The 18,106-nt window shown below is 35.5% G+C and overlaps 1 protein-coding gene across 1 annotated transcript in view; it reads left to right on the top strand.

The window, feature by feature from the left end:
* HCFC2 (host cell factor C2) overlaps nucleotides 1–17,715 on the top strand; it is a 46,571-nt gene extending 28,856 nt beyond the window's left edge. The window contains exons 11-15 of the mRNA XM_079775848.1: nucleotides 2,710–2,913; nucleotides 3,710–3,783; nucleotides 5,768–5,905; nucleotides 7,818–8,003; nucleotides 8,599–17,715. Of these exons, the coding sequence (XP_079631974.1) occupies nucleotides 2,710–2,913; nucleotides 3,710–3,783; nucleotides 5,768–5,905; nucleotides 7,818–8,003; nucleotides 8,599–8,913 (917 nt within the window). The 3' untranslated portion in view covers nucleotides 8,914–17,715. The remainder of the gene's footprint in view (nucleotides 1–2,709; nucleotides 2,914–3,709; nucleotides 3,784–5,767; nucleotides 5,906–7,817; nucleotides 8,004–8,598) is intronic.
* The last annotated feature ends 391 nt before the right edge of the window (nucleotides 17,716–18,106 follow it).

The raw sequence follows: 18,106 nt of genomic DNA, 5'->3' as shown, positions 1-18,106 counted from the left end.
AAAAAGAATTTAAATGAGGAGCTCTTGTAGGACATTTGCAATTGGCCAGTGTGTTCAGTGTCACTATCCTATTGCTCTGTTTTCTTAGCATTTATAACTGTTTGATACTATTTATTTTGGACAGGGATTTTTTGTCTATTTTGTTCACCTCTATTTTCTTAGCACCCAGATTCATGCCTGGTAAAGTAGTCACTTAGTAAATATTTGTTCAGCAAATAACTGGATTATTTTCAGAAAGATAGTTCATTTATGAGAGCTGTTGCAATCATGGGAACGCTTATAATTTGGTGATCTTTATATTTAAAATAAGTTAGTTTGAATATTCTGAAGCCAGATGAGATGCATTGCCTCTGATTTTAGTATCTAAAATTATTTTATAAATCTCATTTTGATACATCCTTGACATAGGATCCTGTGACTTTATTTTCAATTTGAAAAAAAATTATGACAGCTGATTAAATTTAATTCCTTTTTAATGATTCAAACTTAGCAAGAGGAATATTCTTTTTATTTCCATTTTTCTTTATAAGTTGATTGCAGAAAAAATACTCAAGGAAAATAATTTCCTATAAGTTTTGTCTTTTCATTACTTGTGGAAGAGGAGAGTGTTTTTGTCTTATTGATTTTCTGATGTAAGAAAATTATTTGGTCAAAATTATAGAAACTTGGTCCTAGATCTCAACTTTAATTTCTTTCTTATAGTGATTTTCTATGTCTATTTTATAAATAAGTTTATGCTCTTGTAAACAAATATGAGCTTTGAGATTTCAAAATATTAATGTACTCTAAATTCTACATTGTAAGGCAGTCTGGATAAAATGAATATTAGGCAATGGGAAAATCAAAGTAGTTATACAGTGACAGTACCTGGCACATCATCGATACTCAAGGGTGTGAGTGAATGGCTACCCAATCTCAGGTTAACATGAGCAGATTTGGGTTTTTTCTCTGCTGGTTGGGATAGCTGGTATTTTTCAAGAGTGGAAGAGTGACATGATTAGTTTTTTGTTTTGTTTTGGAAAGGGAACTCTAGTCTCATAATCAGGAAGAATTAAATAGAAATTGATTGGGAAACTTGTTAGGAGGAAACTTTTAGGACTCTGAGAGATACATCAAGACTAAAGCAGTGGGTGAGTTGGAAGAAAGAGAATACATCATTTTGGAGACTATTAGACTTGAAAACTGGTTGGACATGAGAAATAACAACGTGTTGAACATGACTCCCAGTGTTGGACACTCAATGGATGCTGATACTCGTCATCAAGAGAAGAAATATAGGAGCAAGTGTGAATTTGACTGTTTGTGAGGCTTTTGAGGGACATATGGTAAAGATTTCTAATGGATAGTTGGATACTTAGGTCTGGAGTCTAGGAGGCAGTTCTTGTCTGAAAGTATAAATTTAGAAGTTAAGGGTCTCTAACATGTAAACTTCTCAGAGCAGGGACCCTGTTTGATGTGTTCACTGCTCTAGTTCCAGCACCTGGCACAGTGCCTGTATCATGTATTTGAGAGAAGCATAATCATGAATGGTAGTTAAAGCACAGGGAAAATATGTGAAGGAGAAAAGAAAAGGCTTAGGAATGCCTGCATTTAAAGGATCATTTGAAGGAGAGAAGCTAGCTGAAGAGATTGAAAAGGGGTTCCTAGCAGGTTAGGAAATGAACCAAAAAGATTGGTATCATTGTTTTCCCTCTGTTGTGGGCATCACAGTTTGTGACTAGTGTGTGCATCTCTCTCTCTCTACCATGTGACTGTAAGTTCATGAGGTGTGTACCATACTTTCTTTGTTTCACCATTATAGAAACGAGCACAAAGTCTGGTAGATAGTAAATCTTCAATATTGTAGAATGAATGAAGATAAGTTACCTATAGAAAGGAACAGCTTCAAAAAGGAGTATGTGGTCAGCATAGTTTACATTGCAGAAAGGGGAGGTAATTTAAAATTGAAAAGTATCCCTTAGAAATCATTGATGTCTGCCAGAGCCATTTCATTAAAATAGGTAGTGTTTTAGAAACCACATTTGGAGAGGGCGGGGAAATAGGACTGTTCTGAAGGGAATAGCAAGGGGAGAGAGTAACTGGGGATAACTGGGAGTGGGGGGGGGGGAGGTCAAGGAAGGTGAGTATTTGCTTGAGAGACTTGATAATGTTATGGACTGAGGGCCAAAAACTACTGAAGAAAAAGAATCTGTAAATTCTGTAGAGAGAGGAATGACTGGTGAGAGGGTCCTAAAATATGGGGGAAGAATGGGACCAGGAAAATAGATTACACTTCCTTAGGAGAGAGGTCAGCTCATTCTCTGAAATGGAAGAGAAGATGGAGAGGATGGACATAGTCATAAATACCTTTCTAGTTTAGGACAGGAGAAGGCACAAAATTGATGGCATTCATACCTGATGACCTCTATTTTTTCCCCTAAAACGGGAGGCAAGGCCATCTGATGCATGATTTAGTAGAGTTGGAGAACAATGATTCAGTGTTTAGAATGGAAGAGGGAGCTGAGAAGTTGGACATCTGTTTTGGATATTATACACTTTATTTTTCTAAATATTTTCTGCCTAATGGTTAATTAGTATGAATGACATTTGTGGTGCTCATGTTTATGATTTTAAAATGGAAAAATACCAAGAATTATATGATAAGAACTATAAGATACAACCATTATCTGAAGGTATTGTTAATAATTGATATTTTCCCTTTAATTTTAGGTCCTCACACTTCAGCAAATATAGGTGTTCTAAGTAGTTGCCTGGACTTAAGAACAGTAATTCCTGAAACTTCTGTATCCAGTACTGTTTGCAACGCACAAACTATGGTAACCCAGCAGACCATTAAAACTGAATCATCCAGTACAAATGGGGCAGTTGTTAAAGATGAAACTTCACTAACAACATTCAGTACCAAATCTGAAGGTTTGAAATGTGTTTCACATACTGTATTTTGAACCATTTTTGTATATAAATTCATCAAACTTATTTGTTTTAAATGGGAAATGAAATGTGTTTCACATACTGTATTTTGAACCTTTATTTGTATATAAATTCATCAGATTTGTTTTAGATGGGAGTTGCATTTCACCTTGAATTGAATTATATATAAACATATAAAGTATTTCAATTAAAATTATTATGTAATACTAGAGGCCCGGCGCACGAAATTTGTGCAAGGGGCTCAGCCCTTGCAGCCCTGCACAGCCCCTCGCAGCTCAGGCCGGCCCTTGCAGTCCTGGCTTCATCCAGAAGGTCGTCCAGAATGTCGTCCGGATGGTCGTTTGGCTGTTCGGTCTAATTAGCATATTAGCTCTTTATTATATAGGATACTCTCTGCTGCCTTACATAAAATATTTAAATCGGCACACACTGAAACACAATACCGTGAATATATTCAACAATTTTTTTTTCCTTAGAAAAGATTAGTTTTAGACTATGGAGTAACAATTCTCCCAGCTTGATTGATTTCTGATTTTGTAAATTCTCATTTTTTTTTTGCAATTAGGAATTGTGTTTCATCTTTGGTAAATATTTGCTGAAGTTCTAGCTGGTTATCAAACCCTGGAAAAATCAACTTTGTGAATTAGTTTGAATTAGAGGGTACATATTTCTACTTGTGTTTTTCCCTCTGGCTAATTTTGCGTATTTATAATTTATATTTTAATGTGTCTGATAAGTGATTATGTAAGTCTTATCTGATGAATTGTCTAATTTTTAGTTGATGAAACCTGTGCACTGCCTGCAACTAAGATCAGCCGTGTGGAGACACATGCTGCAGCAATGCCGTTTTCTGTAAGTATATGACCTGGAGACCGTGTGTTTACAGACGGTTAAATAGACTTTAAATACTGAGCAGCTTTGACATAAATTCACAGAAAGATTCGTGTGTGTCCTCTAGTAATGGTTTGCCATAGATTGAGAAATAAAGCTTTGAATAGGAAGAATGTTCACAGTAATGTTAAGTGAAAAAAGACATACACACACAGAAATACATACATACCGTGGTCCCAATTTTATTAAAAAATACACCTAATACATCCGTTCATATATCATATGAGTTCACACACATCCACACTACAATGCTAGATGAATTTTTCTAGGTTGTGGGGCCACAGATAATTTTTATTTTCTTCTTTATGCTTTCAGTATTTTTCTATAATGAAATGTGTTACTTTCATAATCAGAAATGTGTATGTAGATATATATACATGTAAATTACATTAATGGTTTTATGAGTAAAAAGATATATTATGGAACATAAAATTTGAATGGCTCTATTGCTAGCTGCTTAATAGGAGAACAACAGAATATTATGATATTGGGTTAGACATACCTATAGGGTAGCCCAGTGTTCTCTGACATTGGACAATATTATTTGCTGCCTTACATAAAATATTTAAATCAGCCAGATATAAAGGGAAGCCAGAATTGGTCTGCATGGCACCAAACTTAAAATGCTAGGAAAGTGCTTCACAAAGATACCAAGATTGTCTTAATTAGATAAATATAAGGACAATACATGTTTGTGTGCATGTGTGTGCATATAACTTTTAATTTATTTTAAAATTATCATTCATTTCAACTTTATTGCTATGAGCAAGAGTTTTTATTTGACCTAATATTTACTTTTTAGAGGTTTCAAGAATTGTCTATGGTTTTAGTTTTTTTCAATCATGATTTTACGGATTTTGATCATATATTTACCATCATCAGCTTTTACCTTTACAGAATGTTAAATCCTAGTGTTCTTAGACTCTTCTCAGGGAAGAATTATTAAAGTGAACTTTTTTCTCTTAAATCTATTTTGTGATGCATCAGCCAGAATGGTATTTGTTATTTCAGTTGGAGCCAGTTGTTTTATAAAAGTTGTTGAAGAGAGTTTTTACAACTTTAAAAATGAAAACAAGTTCAAAACTATTCCTTTTTTTAAAGAAAAACCTTAAAGACTCTTGATTAGTTCACTTTGTCATGTGTGATAGCCTAAATAACAAATAATGTGAATTGTAAGCATGTACCTCTGCTGTTATATATTTAAGACAGAAATAAATAACTGAAGTGCACATTTGTTTTGAGCTTCTGGAAACAGTGTCTCATTTATAAAGAAGATGGCTTAAAAAGGTTAGTTCCAGGGATAAGTATAATTCACTTATCATAAAAGTAGCTTAAGGTAGAGGAAGTTTATTTGTTTTAAAGCAAGGTAAAAAATGTAAAACTGTTTAATCTATTCCTCTTTAGTACATATACTAAAGTGTATTCAAATTGCATTTTAGTTTTGAACATTTTTTCTCCTTTTAGGTTTGGAGAATCACAGGTATTTCAAGTGCAAAGATCACTGAATTTCTGCTAGTTGTTTTTGAATCTAGAAATAAGCCAGCTTGGAATGAATTTTTTCTTATTAGCTCCTTTTGGAGCAAGTTGTATTGTCACACTAAAGAGATTACACTTTCTGAGAGAGTCTCTGAAATGACAATGTTCTATAAAACAGCTGGCATTTTAACATACCACTAGTGGATTGGAAAGCATGCTAACTCCAGCGAGGGTGATAGTACAGAGCTACTGACCTGGAGAATGCCTGTCACTCCCTGTGTTTGAATTGGCATCCCTGTTTCACTGTCAGTTGACCTAATCTCTTAAGAGTTTATTTACTGATGAACTATTAATGTTGCGGTGTTTACCCATATGCCTACTTGTAGATCACTGCATGGAGTTATTAAATCTAGAAATTTATTATATGCTCAATAAGAGTCTTCATAAATTTTTCTTTCTCTGAAATCAGAAAGAGACTCCTTCAAACCCAGTGGCCACAACGAAAGCAGGAGAACGACAGTGGTGTGATGTAGGAATTTTTAAAAACAATACAGCGTTGGTGAGCCAGTTTTATTTGCTGCCAAAAGGGAAGCAAAGCATCTCAAAGGTAGCTATTGATGTATTTTCTACACTGTGAGTTATAAGCCTCTAGAATGAGGTGGTGTTTTTTTTTTTTATGTAACTTTAATTGAAGACACATGAATGCGTGAAATTAGGATCTGTTCACAATCTGTAATTGAGAATTCTATATACCTACTTATGTTGTATTCTTTTTAAAGGACCTTTCTATAAAATACATCACAAGCAGGTTATTGATTGGTTTTTATTTTTTAATCCTCACCCGAGGATATTTTCCCATTGATTTTAGAGAGAGTGGAAGAGAGAGGGAAAGACAGAGAGTAGTATCGATGTGAGAGAAACACATTGATTGGTTTCCTCCTGCATGTGCCCTGACAAGGGCTGGGGCATGGGAGGAGCCTGCAACCGAGGTACGAGCCCTTGACCGGAATTGAACCCCGCGACCCTTTTGTCCGCAGGCTGACACTCTATCCACTGAGCCAAACCAGCTAGGGCATAAGCAGGTAATTTAAAAATCTTATGCAATCACTGGGATGAATTTTGAGTCATAAATAATATAATCTGGCCAGTATAGATAAGGATTTTTTGAAATATCTAATTTTATTATGTGATGTGATTAGAGAATAGAATATTTTTCTTACTCTGAACTTTATTTCTGATTTCACAATTTAAAAAAATTTAAAAGCCCCTGTAGGCTAGTGAATACAATTTAAGTTTCCCTTGGTTCTGAAATTCCTTAAAGGAGGACCTCATATATATAAGTAAGATATTAAACCTCTGAGGATTGTGAAATAGATAACAGCCCCAAAGCATACTGAACTAATTTTTATCTGGAATGGGGAATTTCAGAGAGAGAAATGCCAAGAAATAGATTGAATCTCCCAAAGATCTGCACAAATGGTGAATATATCATTTATCATTATATTTTAGTTTTTCTAATATTACTTCTGGTGTCTCTCTTTTTCATATTGGATTTTTCCAATTCTTGAAAACAAAATAGAAATCTTGGTTAATAATTTGTTAGTATTATGCCTAATGAAGTTTCTGGCTTCAGTTTGATTTCATATATAAGGAAATATCCATATAAGGTCCTAGCAGCTACTTGTTTTTCCTAAAAGGTAAAAAGAACTTAACATTTAGAATCAGTAAACTTGGGTTTACATGATTAGTTCCAGGACTCAACAGTGTGACCTTGGACAAGTCACTCATTTAAGCTCTCTGAGACTCAGTTTCCTATGGAGATGACATAGCTCCCTTAAAATGGGATGATGTGTTGGTGCTACATGTTTCATAGAGGTGTAGTAAAAGTTAGGGAGAATATGTAAAAATTATTTGAAAGTTGTAAATATTATAATCTTCCTACTTAGAGTAGTATGAAATCCAGTTATTTAACATTTATTCATCGTGGAGATGAGATAGTTGTTTATAGTGGTTGTTAATTTTTGCTACCTATGTACTCTTCATGTGCAGAATACCCTTGCACTTCTTTTTATAATCAGAGATTCTCAACTGGAAGGGCACTTTTCCTCTGAGTAGGAATCACCAATTTATGGGCTCAGTTGTTTTGGTATTGGAGGTCTCATTCCATGTGGGAAAAGGGGAAAATACATAAATGTAGACTAGAACCTTTAAACAATTCATTATTTAAAAGTTTTGTTTAGCCCTAATCGGTTTGGCTCAGTGGTTAGAGCGTTGGTCTGCGGACTCGGGGGTCCCAGGTTCGATTCCGGTTAGGGGCATATGCCTTGGTTGTGGGCACATACCCAGTGGGGAGTGTGCAGGAGGCAGCTGATTGATGTTTCTCATCAACGTTTCTAACTCTATATCTCTCTCCCTTCCTCTCTGTAAAAAATCAATAAAATATATTTTTAAAAAGTTTTGTTTAATTACAAAATAATTAATTGCACCTTTTCTTTACTTTTGCATGTATTGCATTTTAGATAGGAAATGCAGACGTCCCTGACTACAGTTTACTTAAGAAACAAGATCTTGTTCCAGGCACAGGATACAGATTCAGGGTTGCTGCTATCAATGGTTGTGGAATAGGCCCTTTCAGCAAAATCAGTGAATTTAAAACTTGTATTCCTGGTTTTCCTGGAGCTCCTTCTGCAGTCAGAATTTCAAAGGTGAGATGTCTGGTTAAGACTTGGTTATGTAAATTATTTGAAACTTTGTACATGAAGTAAAACTGTCAGTAAAGAGATTCTTGTTAGTGTCTAATGAAATGGGAGATATTTAAAAGGGGTGGATTAAAAGGTTAAAAGAATATTTTTTGCTAATCAGTCACAATATTTTTAAGAACCAAATTTCAAGCAGAATTACAGCATCCAAGTTAAAGAGAAATCTGCTCTTTCTTAATATTAATTTTATTCTTGTTTATGGAACCAAAGGTTTGTGCTGGAAAAATTTAATAGAATACATAAAATTGGATTATATTTTATCCTAAGGTCCTCCCTCATTAAAATTTTAGAGAAAATATCTGTTTTCAAGCAAGAAAAATACCTTTCTTGGCATAAGACAAGCAGACAATTAAGCCTAGATATGTTTTTGAAAAGTGGGCATTAATTACACATTGCAGATCCAATTAAGGTAGGTTTTTAAAATTCAACAATAAAAGTTCTAACATCTAATACAAAAAGCACTTTGTGTTCTAAAGATAGAATTAACATAGTAGAGAAAACTTCAGAACTTTACCTGTTTTTTTTCTCTCCTCTCTTCAAGAATGTTGAGGGTATCCATCTTTCCTGGGAACCTCCAACTTCACCTTCTGGAAATATTTTGGAATATTCAGCCTACTTGGCAATCCGCACAGCACAAATACAAGATAATCCAAGTCAACTTGTTTTTATGAGGATTTATTGTGGTCTTAAGACATCATGTATAGTGACCACTGGGCAACTTGCAAATGCACATATTGATTATACATCCAGACCTGCCATTGTGTTCAGGATATCAGCAAAGAATGAAAAGGGATATGGACCAGCTACACAAGTTCGATGGCTTCAAGGTAACAATAAAAAAGCACCTTTAAATTGAATTGTTTTTACTAAAGCTATTGTGATTATGATTATTTATTAGTAACTGGTTATGAAGATTTGTCATTTAAAAAGAGTATTCTTTGTATTTCTATCAGTTATGAATTTGAATTTGTAAGCTGTTCTTAAAATGTATTTGCTCAATTCTAGATCCAAATAAAAATAGAAAAGAAGCAAAGACTCTCTGAGATTTAGTATATGGATTCTTTGTTTTAGTCATAGCTCTTTTATAAAGGAAAATATAAAATTAAGATAAAAGCTAGAAGACATTATTACCCCAATATATTTTATAAAGGTCATGTAACTCAGTCATCCTAGGGTTATTGAGGAGATTCTAGTAACTGGCTGTTGTACAGTGTGCTGTCTTATACCGTAAACATTCCCTACATTGTAAAGGCCCTGTCTATGAGTACTTCCTCTAACTTTATATGATCAGTGATCCTCCCACTACTGTCTCCTATTGGGTAATATTTGTTTTACTAATCTTAGCAGCCATTTGATTTCTTCGTTTATATATAGTTAGCACAGAACTTAATGAAATTTAAAAAGAGGCAAGTTCAGAAACTGCTTTTGAATTTTTATTATTTTTCCAGAATTATGGCAAAATATAATGGGTTTTCTCTATTCCTATTAGGGTGATATATTGGAATATATTTTTGGCCAAAGCACTTAATTTATCTGGCCCTCAATTTCCTCATTAATAGATGAGGGAGTTTTAAAAATTTACCTTTAAGGTCCCTTTCAGCACTTAAATTCTTTTTTTTCCTCAGAAGTGAAGTATATCCCTGAACATTTTAACATCTGTTTTAATGGCCCTAACTTTGCTTTTGCTGAAACTAAAACATTCAAAATTAAACTGCATGTTCCCCTTATTGCAAAAAGAAAGAAGCACCTTAAAAGGACACAGATTTTGAAATAGTGTTTTAAACATTTGTAAGATTTTTGTAAATGCTCTAAATATTTTATTTTTGCATTGTTTTTACCTCAAAATTGTATAAACTTTTTTACAACGGAAATATAAGCATTAGATAGCTTACTCAGGTTCCATTACAACGTTAAAGATGCAGATAGGCATTGTGGATACTCTGCTACAGGTAACCTGTTTTAAACCTTTTAGGAATTTCTTGGTTTCACTGCCTATTCAAATTGGGAATAGATACAGAGCAATAATTGCACAAAAGATATTTCAGACTAAGAACTGCAGTAACTGCAGAGGCACAGGTCTATCTTTTTTATACCTTATAACCTATGCCAGTTTAGGTTGACTGAGTAGCTATGTCCTCCAACTTCATGTATAATACTCCAAGCAAAGATAGATTTAATTGTGCAGAATTGATATATATGTGTGTTCCAGTTACTAATTTAAAGTGTATAGAATATTTTAATATATAATTTTTGTAAAGAACTGGGATTTTTATACTACAGTATTTGTAATTAATGTATCTCATTAATTAAATTTCTCTTAAAGAAAATATGCAAATTGTTAGATTCATACTGAGTGATTTCCAAACTCTAAAGATAAAATAAATGCACTACTATGGTGTTATTAGAATACCTTTTTTGTGGCTGTATGAATCCTTAATCTTTTGATGTGTATTTTACAAACAATGTTTACAAGGAGCTTCTCTGGTTTGTTATCCCAGCACCACCCTTGGTGAGAGCTTCATTCTGCATTTGTTTAACTCATATGCTTTGCTTTTTGGCATATGCTTGCTTTTTGCACTAGTAGAATTTTAACTTACCTCATTATTATATTTGTAATCATTTGTATAGCTTCCATAATGTGTCTGATATAGGCTAAAGAAAAACGTAACCAAAGTTAAAATAAATGGTAAGCAATTTTGCACATATTAAATGCTAGGGTTTGTTGTGTATGTGTGCGCATTTAGTTGTAAAGAGTAAGAATGGAAAGTTATAGTAAGTATGTGTATCAGGCCCAATTATTTTAATGACCTGTTTGCTTTATTAGAAAAAGGTCTGGCTTTAAATTCCTTATTCTCTGTATTAATTAACAGTTTGTATCTTGAAGCACTTCTCTTAATGACAAGGAATAAGCTGATTTTAAGCAAAGAATGGAATATTTGTTTGAGTATGCACATTTATACCTATTTTGTATTTGATTTAGTTTACTTTGCTTAAATGCTTCTACTGTCCTAGACCAGAAGGTGAATATGAACCTTTGGTCCTAACATCTGCCTTATTTTCTAGAGAGGAAGGCATTCTTTCTTTCCGAAAGGATTTGTTAAAATAGCAAATGTTTTTACTTTGAGAATTAGCCCAGAATCTGTTATCATTATTTAGCATTTGTACATTAAATACTAGTCACATTTATCTCTCTGATAAGTGATTGGTGACTGAAAGATGCCATTGAGAAATCTCTGTGACTTTGACATTAACAGTTAATAAGAGCTCTTTGAGCTGTGTGTTCATGACTAGAATGGATTGGGGTAAATAATAAGAGAAGCACATTTAGCTTATGATTGGTACATTTCTAAGGGGAGATCCCGTTGAGTAGCAGTGGGCTATGTAATGCAGATGTCATAAGAGGATTTACACTTAGTTAAATTAGTTTCTTTACTCCTCCCACCTGGGTAAGCAATTCAGATGTGCAAGTCTTTGTGCCACGGTCCTCTTCCTGGGCTCTGCAACTTTGGTTCATTTATGTAGTAAAAAGATGTTGATGTTGCATGCTCTTAGAATTACGTTTTCTAAAATATTGTATTGGTTTAATTTTAGTTTAGTAAACTGTTTTGGCAATTTAACTAGAAATAGGGTATTATAAACTCACTTTTACCTGCATTTTTTAAAAAATTGAAATAATCTCATTGCATGTAAGAGGCCCCCCCTGCCCTATAACCCAATTACATAAATATAATGATCTATAAGAAGGTGAAACTGTTGGTCATTATTTCAAAGACTTGTAGACTAGCAAAAATTTGTTCTGATTAGAGATATGGTCTACTATAACTGAAGATATTTTTATTAAAAGTGCAGCACTTGTAGCATAAAAATCATTTGTAACATTGAATATGAAGAGATTATTAGTATTTAAAATTATTGTAGTCATCTGGTCACAAATGAAGTAAGTTGCAAAATAGACTTGGTCTTTCACCACTTAAGGTTTAACTGACAGTTATGTTTTTCAAGATTTACTTTAGGCAGTTTTATGTATTGTGTACCAATGATATGTAAAATAAAGCACCTTTTCTACTATTACCAAGTATAGGTGTTATTTATTTTGAACTATATGAAAGAAAAAATAGTGATGGCAGAGTAAACTTATAGAAATGTTGATTTTATATTAGTCATGTAAAATAATATAGGCAGGTTCATAAAGAATGGATTGTGTCTAAAAACTTGTTTTTAAGTTAGTGGATTGTGTTAGGTAGTCATTTTCTTACAGAAATGTAAAGTCTAAGCCTATTGTAGCTGAACTAGTATGCTTATAAGTAAAAAGGCAAATAGCTCCAAACACAGTCTAAACTTGTCACCTCTTTTTTTGTCTTCTACTTTTTAAATTTGTTTATTAAAGCATAGTTGGCATATAATATCAGTTTCAGGTGTACAACAGTGATTCAACATTTATATACCGTATGATGTGACCACCACGATAAGTCTAGTACCCGTCTGTCATCAAGCAAAGTTATGATGATCTAATTGACTATTCTCTGTGCTGTACACTATTCATCCCGTGGATTATTAATTTATAACTGGAATTTTGCATCTCTTATTCCTGTTCACCTTTGCACCTGTCTCTATACCTGCCTCCCCTTTGAGGGTTTGTTTCTGTTCTGTTTATTTGTTTTGCTTTTTTTTTTTTTTGAATTCCAGATATAAGTGAAATCTATTTAATATTTTCTTTCCTTATGCTTTTCACCCATTTTTAACTCACAGCAGCAGGCTTCTTTCCTGCTACACCATGGAAATGGATCTTGCAAAAGGTCAGGAATACTTCTCAATTCCCAGATCCAGTGAATTCTTTGATTATACTAGTCCTTTTAACCATTCTCTTGACACTTTCACAAGTTTTGTTTGTTTCTTTGGTACCGTGCTCTGCCTTTCTTTATGTATTTCTGTCTCCTTTTCCACTCCTACTGGTCTCCATCCATTTTTTCAAGATTCTGATCAAATTTTGCCAACCTGATGAAATGAAGCCTTTCCTGACACTCCATTTCCAGGTGGATTCTACCCCTTCTTCTTGTACCCCCACTGTCCTTGTTAAATCTTCTTTCATGGCCGCCTCTAGACTGTGCGCCCTGTTTGTTACAATTGTTCCTCTCCCTCTGCCAGGTGGGAGATCTCTGAGGCGGAGACTGGGTTCTTATGTCTCTCCCATATTACCCACTTAGCTGGTACTGAAATATTTCAACAAATTGTTACAGAAAATTGTTGCCTTTATATCTCTCCATACTCTCACTCCCTTTTATCAACTTGGGGTTAAAAGGGGAAGGAGACTTTGAAAGGAAAAGAGTTTTTAGCAGATTTAATAAGGCTTTGGAGGAAATGAAGTCTCCAGCTTCATCTTCCCCTGTCCTGCTGTTATTACTTAGGTTCCTGAGAGAGTTCTGGGATAAGTAGGGCTATGCCCCACGTTTACTAGGCGAAAAGGAGTTTAGTGTAGGTGTGCATAGACCTCAAGAGGAAGCCTTTGGGCTAAAAGATCTCAGCAGTTAGTGAAATCAGTGGGCATTGCTAGAATATGATTTTTAACATTGGATGATCAGGAGAATGAACTAAAAACATTTTCCAAGTTAATTTCTCTGTTTCCCTCTAGGCAAGCCATGGGTCGTTGTCTAACATTAGAAAAAACTACTTATTGTTAATATTTAAGCACAGGGAACTGCTGGAGGACATGGAACACCAGCATTAGAGCCACACTGGATTCCGTTACATTTCCAGTCAGGTCACTTTGTCTCCTCTGAGCTTGTGGGACAAAGGATTCTTAAAGTACTGGAGAACAAAATAACATTGGCACACCTTCCTTCCAAGTTTCCCAGGTGTAGTTAGGAATCTCCATACTTACATATTCTATGATCAGGAAAAGACTTTTTTTTATCAGGCGTGGAAAACATGAACTACAACATTCTGCGTAGAAACAATAAATTCTATAAATTGAATGGAGAAAGAAAGGCTATAAAATTCAAAGATATCAGCCTCCTTGTTCAAAATAGATTATTTTATTAGTGTCCATTTACTTCTTTTCTGACCTCTGAAGAACTAAAATCAGGAAAATGTCCACTTGTATGACTATTCTTCTCAGCGCGGACATCTGAAAATGAGTATGTTGAGGTTCTTTTGTTTTGCATAGTTGGTATCTTGCATAACTTGATTTGAGCAAGAAGCTTGTACTTAAAGTTCATCAAATTCACAGTCTGACTACCACTCATGATAGTACTTCAAATTCCAGTCTTGAGAATACAGGGTTATGAAGCCTTTGGCTTTGGATAGAGAGAAGGGTAGGAAGTCATAGATGTGAGGCTATGGAGGGAACAGAAGGATTTCCTATTTCCTGATTTGATTTGCTGGTTCAGCAAAAAGTCTTTTCAGAATGCTCAGAGATGTCAGGGTGTTTACATACAACCTCTGACGGTGCAAAAAGTATGGATTGGAGGCATATCAGATATGAAAGCTGTAGCAGAGAAGGAAATGGTCCCTCATCCTGCCCACTCTCCCTTCCTGGTCCCCTTACCACCCAGAGACAAGCTGAAAGACTTCATTCATTACTCAGATGAGAACTGAGAAGGTACAAAAAGAACCCTCTGTGTCGGAGCATACACAAGTTAAAAATAAAAGGTAGCAGCTGTATTTGTTTTTGAACATGGAGTTAACTCTTCCCACAAGTAAATCATGGTCCAATAGGTGTCCAGCTCTGACCAAGAGGATTATTCGTTCCTCCTCCTATCTGGGGAGATAGAATAGAAGTTCCCTAAGCACTTGAGAAAGGTTCCCTCCTACTTTGTTTCTTTTCTTTTTTAAATATATTTTATTGATTTTTTACAGAGAGGAAGGGAGAGGGAAAGGGATAGAGTTAGAAACATCAATGAGAGAGAAACACAGATTCAGCTGCCTCCTGCACAGTCCCTACTGGGGATGTGCCCATAACCAAGGTACATGCCCTTGACTGGAATCGAACCTGGGACCCTTCAGTCCGCAGGCCAATTCTCTATCCACTGAGCCAAACCGGTTAGGGCACTTTCTCTGTTTCTTATAGAAGACGGAGGAAAAAGCTACAGGTCTGATAATTACTATCCGGTATAACAAAGGTGTGCTTGCACTACTCATGGCTGCATAGCATGTAAGAGAGTGGGCATTGTTCTGAAGGTCTAACGAACTGCTTGATCCAAAATCATTTTGCTCTCAGTTGCAGGCTAGCGCCCCCTGGTGGCATTGTCCATGCCAGCTTAAATATGGGTAAGATTTGGGTCTTGTAGCCACCTGAGATTTTTTAAATAGCTACAGCAATGTCTGGAACTTTCTGATGAGTTGAACCTGGGGAATCTACTTCCTACTTCCCCATTTCTGGGAGTGGTTTGCCAGCCATTTACTGCCGGGCTTAGTCTACCTCTTGCACCAACTCCCTGACTCAAGTTAATACCTTTAGCCTGCCCTGTTTGGGTATAGGGGATAGATAGTTTTAAGATCTCTTTTTTTTTCCCCCTCAAAATTGTATATAGTATACTGAAATTGGTAGCTAATACCCTGAATCAGGAGAAGACGTTGTACCTTAACTGTGTCTTGTTTGATCTGCAAAGTATCCCTGCCATTGATGACCTTGGCAAAGATAGGATTGCAAAATTGTTTATGACATCTGAGTGATCAGCCTGGCACCTACAACTGATCGATGTGGAGAAACTGTCAATAGCTACCCACTTTCCATATTTTTTTTATTACTTAACAAATAAATGTATTATTAGAAGAATGTGCCAAGGGGAATTTGTACTTTTGAAAGTCAACAGAATTCAGTAAAGAGGCGGTGTCCTTGTCAGTTTATCTTGGAATTTGCATCATCTATCATTTTATTCTCACTTTATACAAATAATTATACCCAGTGTACAAAATCACCAGTTAACCAGAATTATGCTAGTGACTCGGAGCCTGGCACTGTTTATAATATCTCATAGGATCCTGATCCTATGGGAACTCAGTTAACTTCTGTGAGAAACAGCCCATGCTCATTCCTGTTCTCATATTACCATATACGTCTTCCCCACCAGTTACAGTAATTGGTTTGCAGTACACAGAAGTGGCTGAAATACTGGGGAGATGTTCCCTCTCTTTGTTGATGAAATTATGTATTACGTAACCTTATGCCATTTTTCTTTTATATTTTTTGTGAAATAAATGATCATGCATATGGTCAACCAGCAGCTTAAGAACTAGAACCTTCTCAGATGCCTAGAATCCTCCATTTGTTCTCCCTTCACACACATCACACAAGGCAAACATTATTCTGGATTTTTTTGTTAATACTTTCATGTTTTTATTTATGCGTCTACCATCTATGTCTATATCCCTAATATGTTGTTTAGATTTACCTGTTTCTGAACTGTTATGTAAGTGGCATTATGCAGTATGTATTCTTCTGTGACTTTTTTCTGACAATTGTTTTTGAGATTCCATCCATGTTTATACATGTAACTGTATTTCATTTGTTTTCACTGCTGTATAGTATTCCATTACCTGTCTATACCACAGTGTATCTGTTCTGTTCATGGAGATTTGGGTTTCCAGTTTTTAGTTGTTAATGAACGACGCTCGCTGCTATGAACATTCTGCCAATTACAGTGTAAGCTCTGTGTGGGCAGGGATTTTGTCTGTTTTGCCCGTTTTGACATTCACAACGTCTAGAACAATGCCTGGCACACGGTAGATGCTCCACATATATTTGAGGAATGAATGGATTCTAGAACATGTGTCCTGGTGGCACATGCTCAAGAGTTGCTCTCGGGCAGTTGTTTTCAAAGTGTAGTCCAGGGACCTCTGAGGGCCCCTGAGACCCTTTCAGGGGGTCTCTGAGGACAAAACTATTTTCATAAAAATCCTAAGACATTACTTGTCCTTTTCACTCTCATTCTTCATGAGTTTAAATGTTTTCCATATTTATGATGACATCATCACACGGATAGCTAATCAAGTGTGTGCCTGTGTATTTTTGTGTTTTGAAAATGTCTCTTAATTTCTAATATGGCAAATATTTATAACTATAACCCACATGAACAACAGCAATTTGAGATCATCAGTAATTGTTAAGGATGTAAAGAGGCCCTAAGACCAAAAATTTGAGAACCGCTGCTCTAAGAAGCAGGTTTTACCTGGCCGTGCTGAACTGTCTGGAAAAGCATTTATACCGGTTTACACTCCCACTGGCAGTGGTTGAGTGGCATTGCTCCACGTCTTAGCAAACTCGTAGTCTTGACTGTCTTTTATACTTGTCATTTGGATGGCTATTATATTGTGTCTTATTGCGGGTTTCATTCGAATTTCCCTGATTATTAATGAAATTTAGTTTTTTTCCATATATAAAAATGTTTTCTTTTCATGTCTTTTGCCCACATTCCTGTCTGGTGTGTGTCTTTTTTCATTGATTCATATTTCTTTATATATTCTGGATACCAATCCTTTGTCATTTAAACATGTTGCATATATCTTCTCCCAGTTTGTGTAATATCTTTTGTAATTGTATTGAATCTGTTGACCAATTTGGAGAAAATTGATTTTCAATCATGAGTCTTCCTAGCCAAAAACATTGTATGTCTCTCCGTTTATTTGGTCTTTTAATATCTCTCAATAAACTTTAATAATTTTTCTCCATAAAGGCCTTCATGTCTTAGATTTCTTCCTAGGAGTTTTGTATTTTCTAATGCTGTGGTAAGTTTTTTTTTTAATTACTTTTTATTCTAACTGGTTGTTGCTGATTATACATATACTAGGGGCCCAGTGCACAAATTCGTGCACCTTGAAAGGAACTGTGGGCCTCGAGGCTGCGGTGGGCACAGGGGCAGGTCTAGGCCCATCCTTTGTGCCCCTGCCCGGCCCCTCCCACCGCAGCCCCCGGTCCCCTGTCTGCCTGCAGCCCCGCTCCCGCTGCCACTTGTCCCATGCGCTGATGGCACCGACCCCGCTCGCACCCGTTGGCAGTGCAGAGTGATTGGGGCTGGCGCCAGCAGGGGATGCAAGCGGGGCTGGCACTGTCA

The sequence above is a fragment of the Cnephaeus nilssonii genome, assembly GCF_951640355.1.
Source record: "Cnephaeus nilssonii genome assembly, chromosome: 6".
Taxonomy (NCBI): domain Eukaryota; kingdom Metazoa; phylum Chordata; class Mammalia; order Chiroptera; family Vespertilionidae; genus Cnephaeus; species Cnephaeus nilssonii.
The sequence above is the reverse complement of the archived record's forward strand: the minus strand, read 5'-3'. Positions and strand labels throughout refer to the sequence as shown.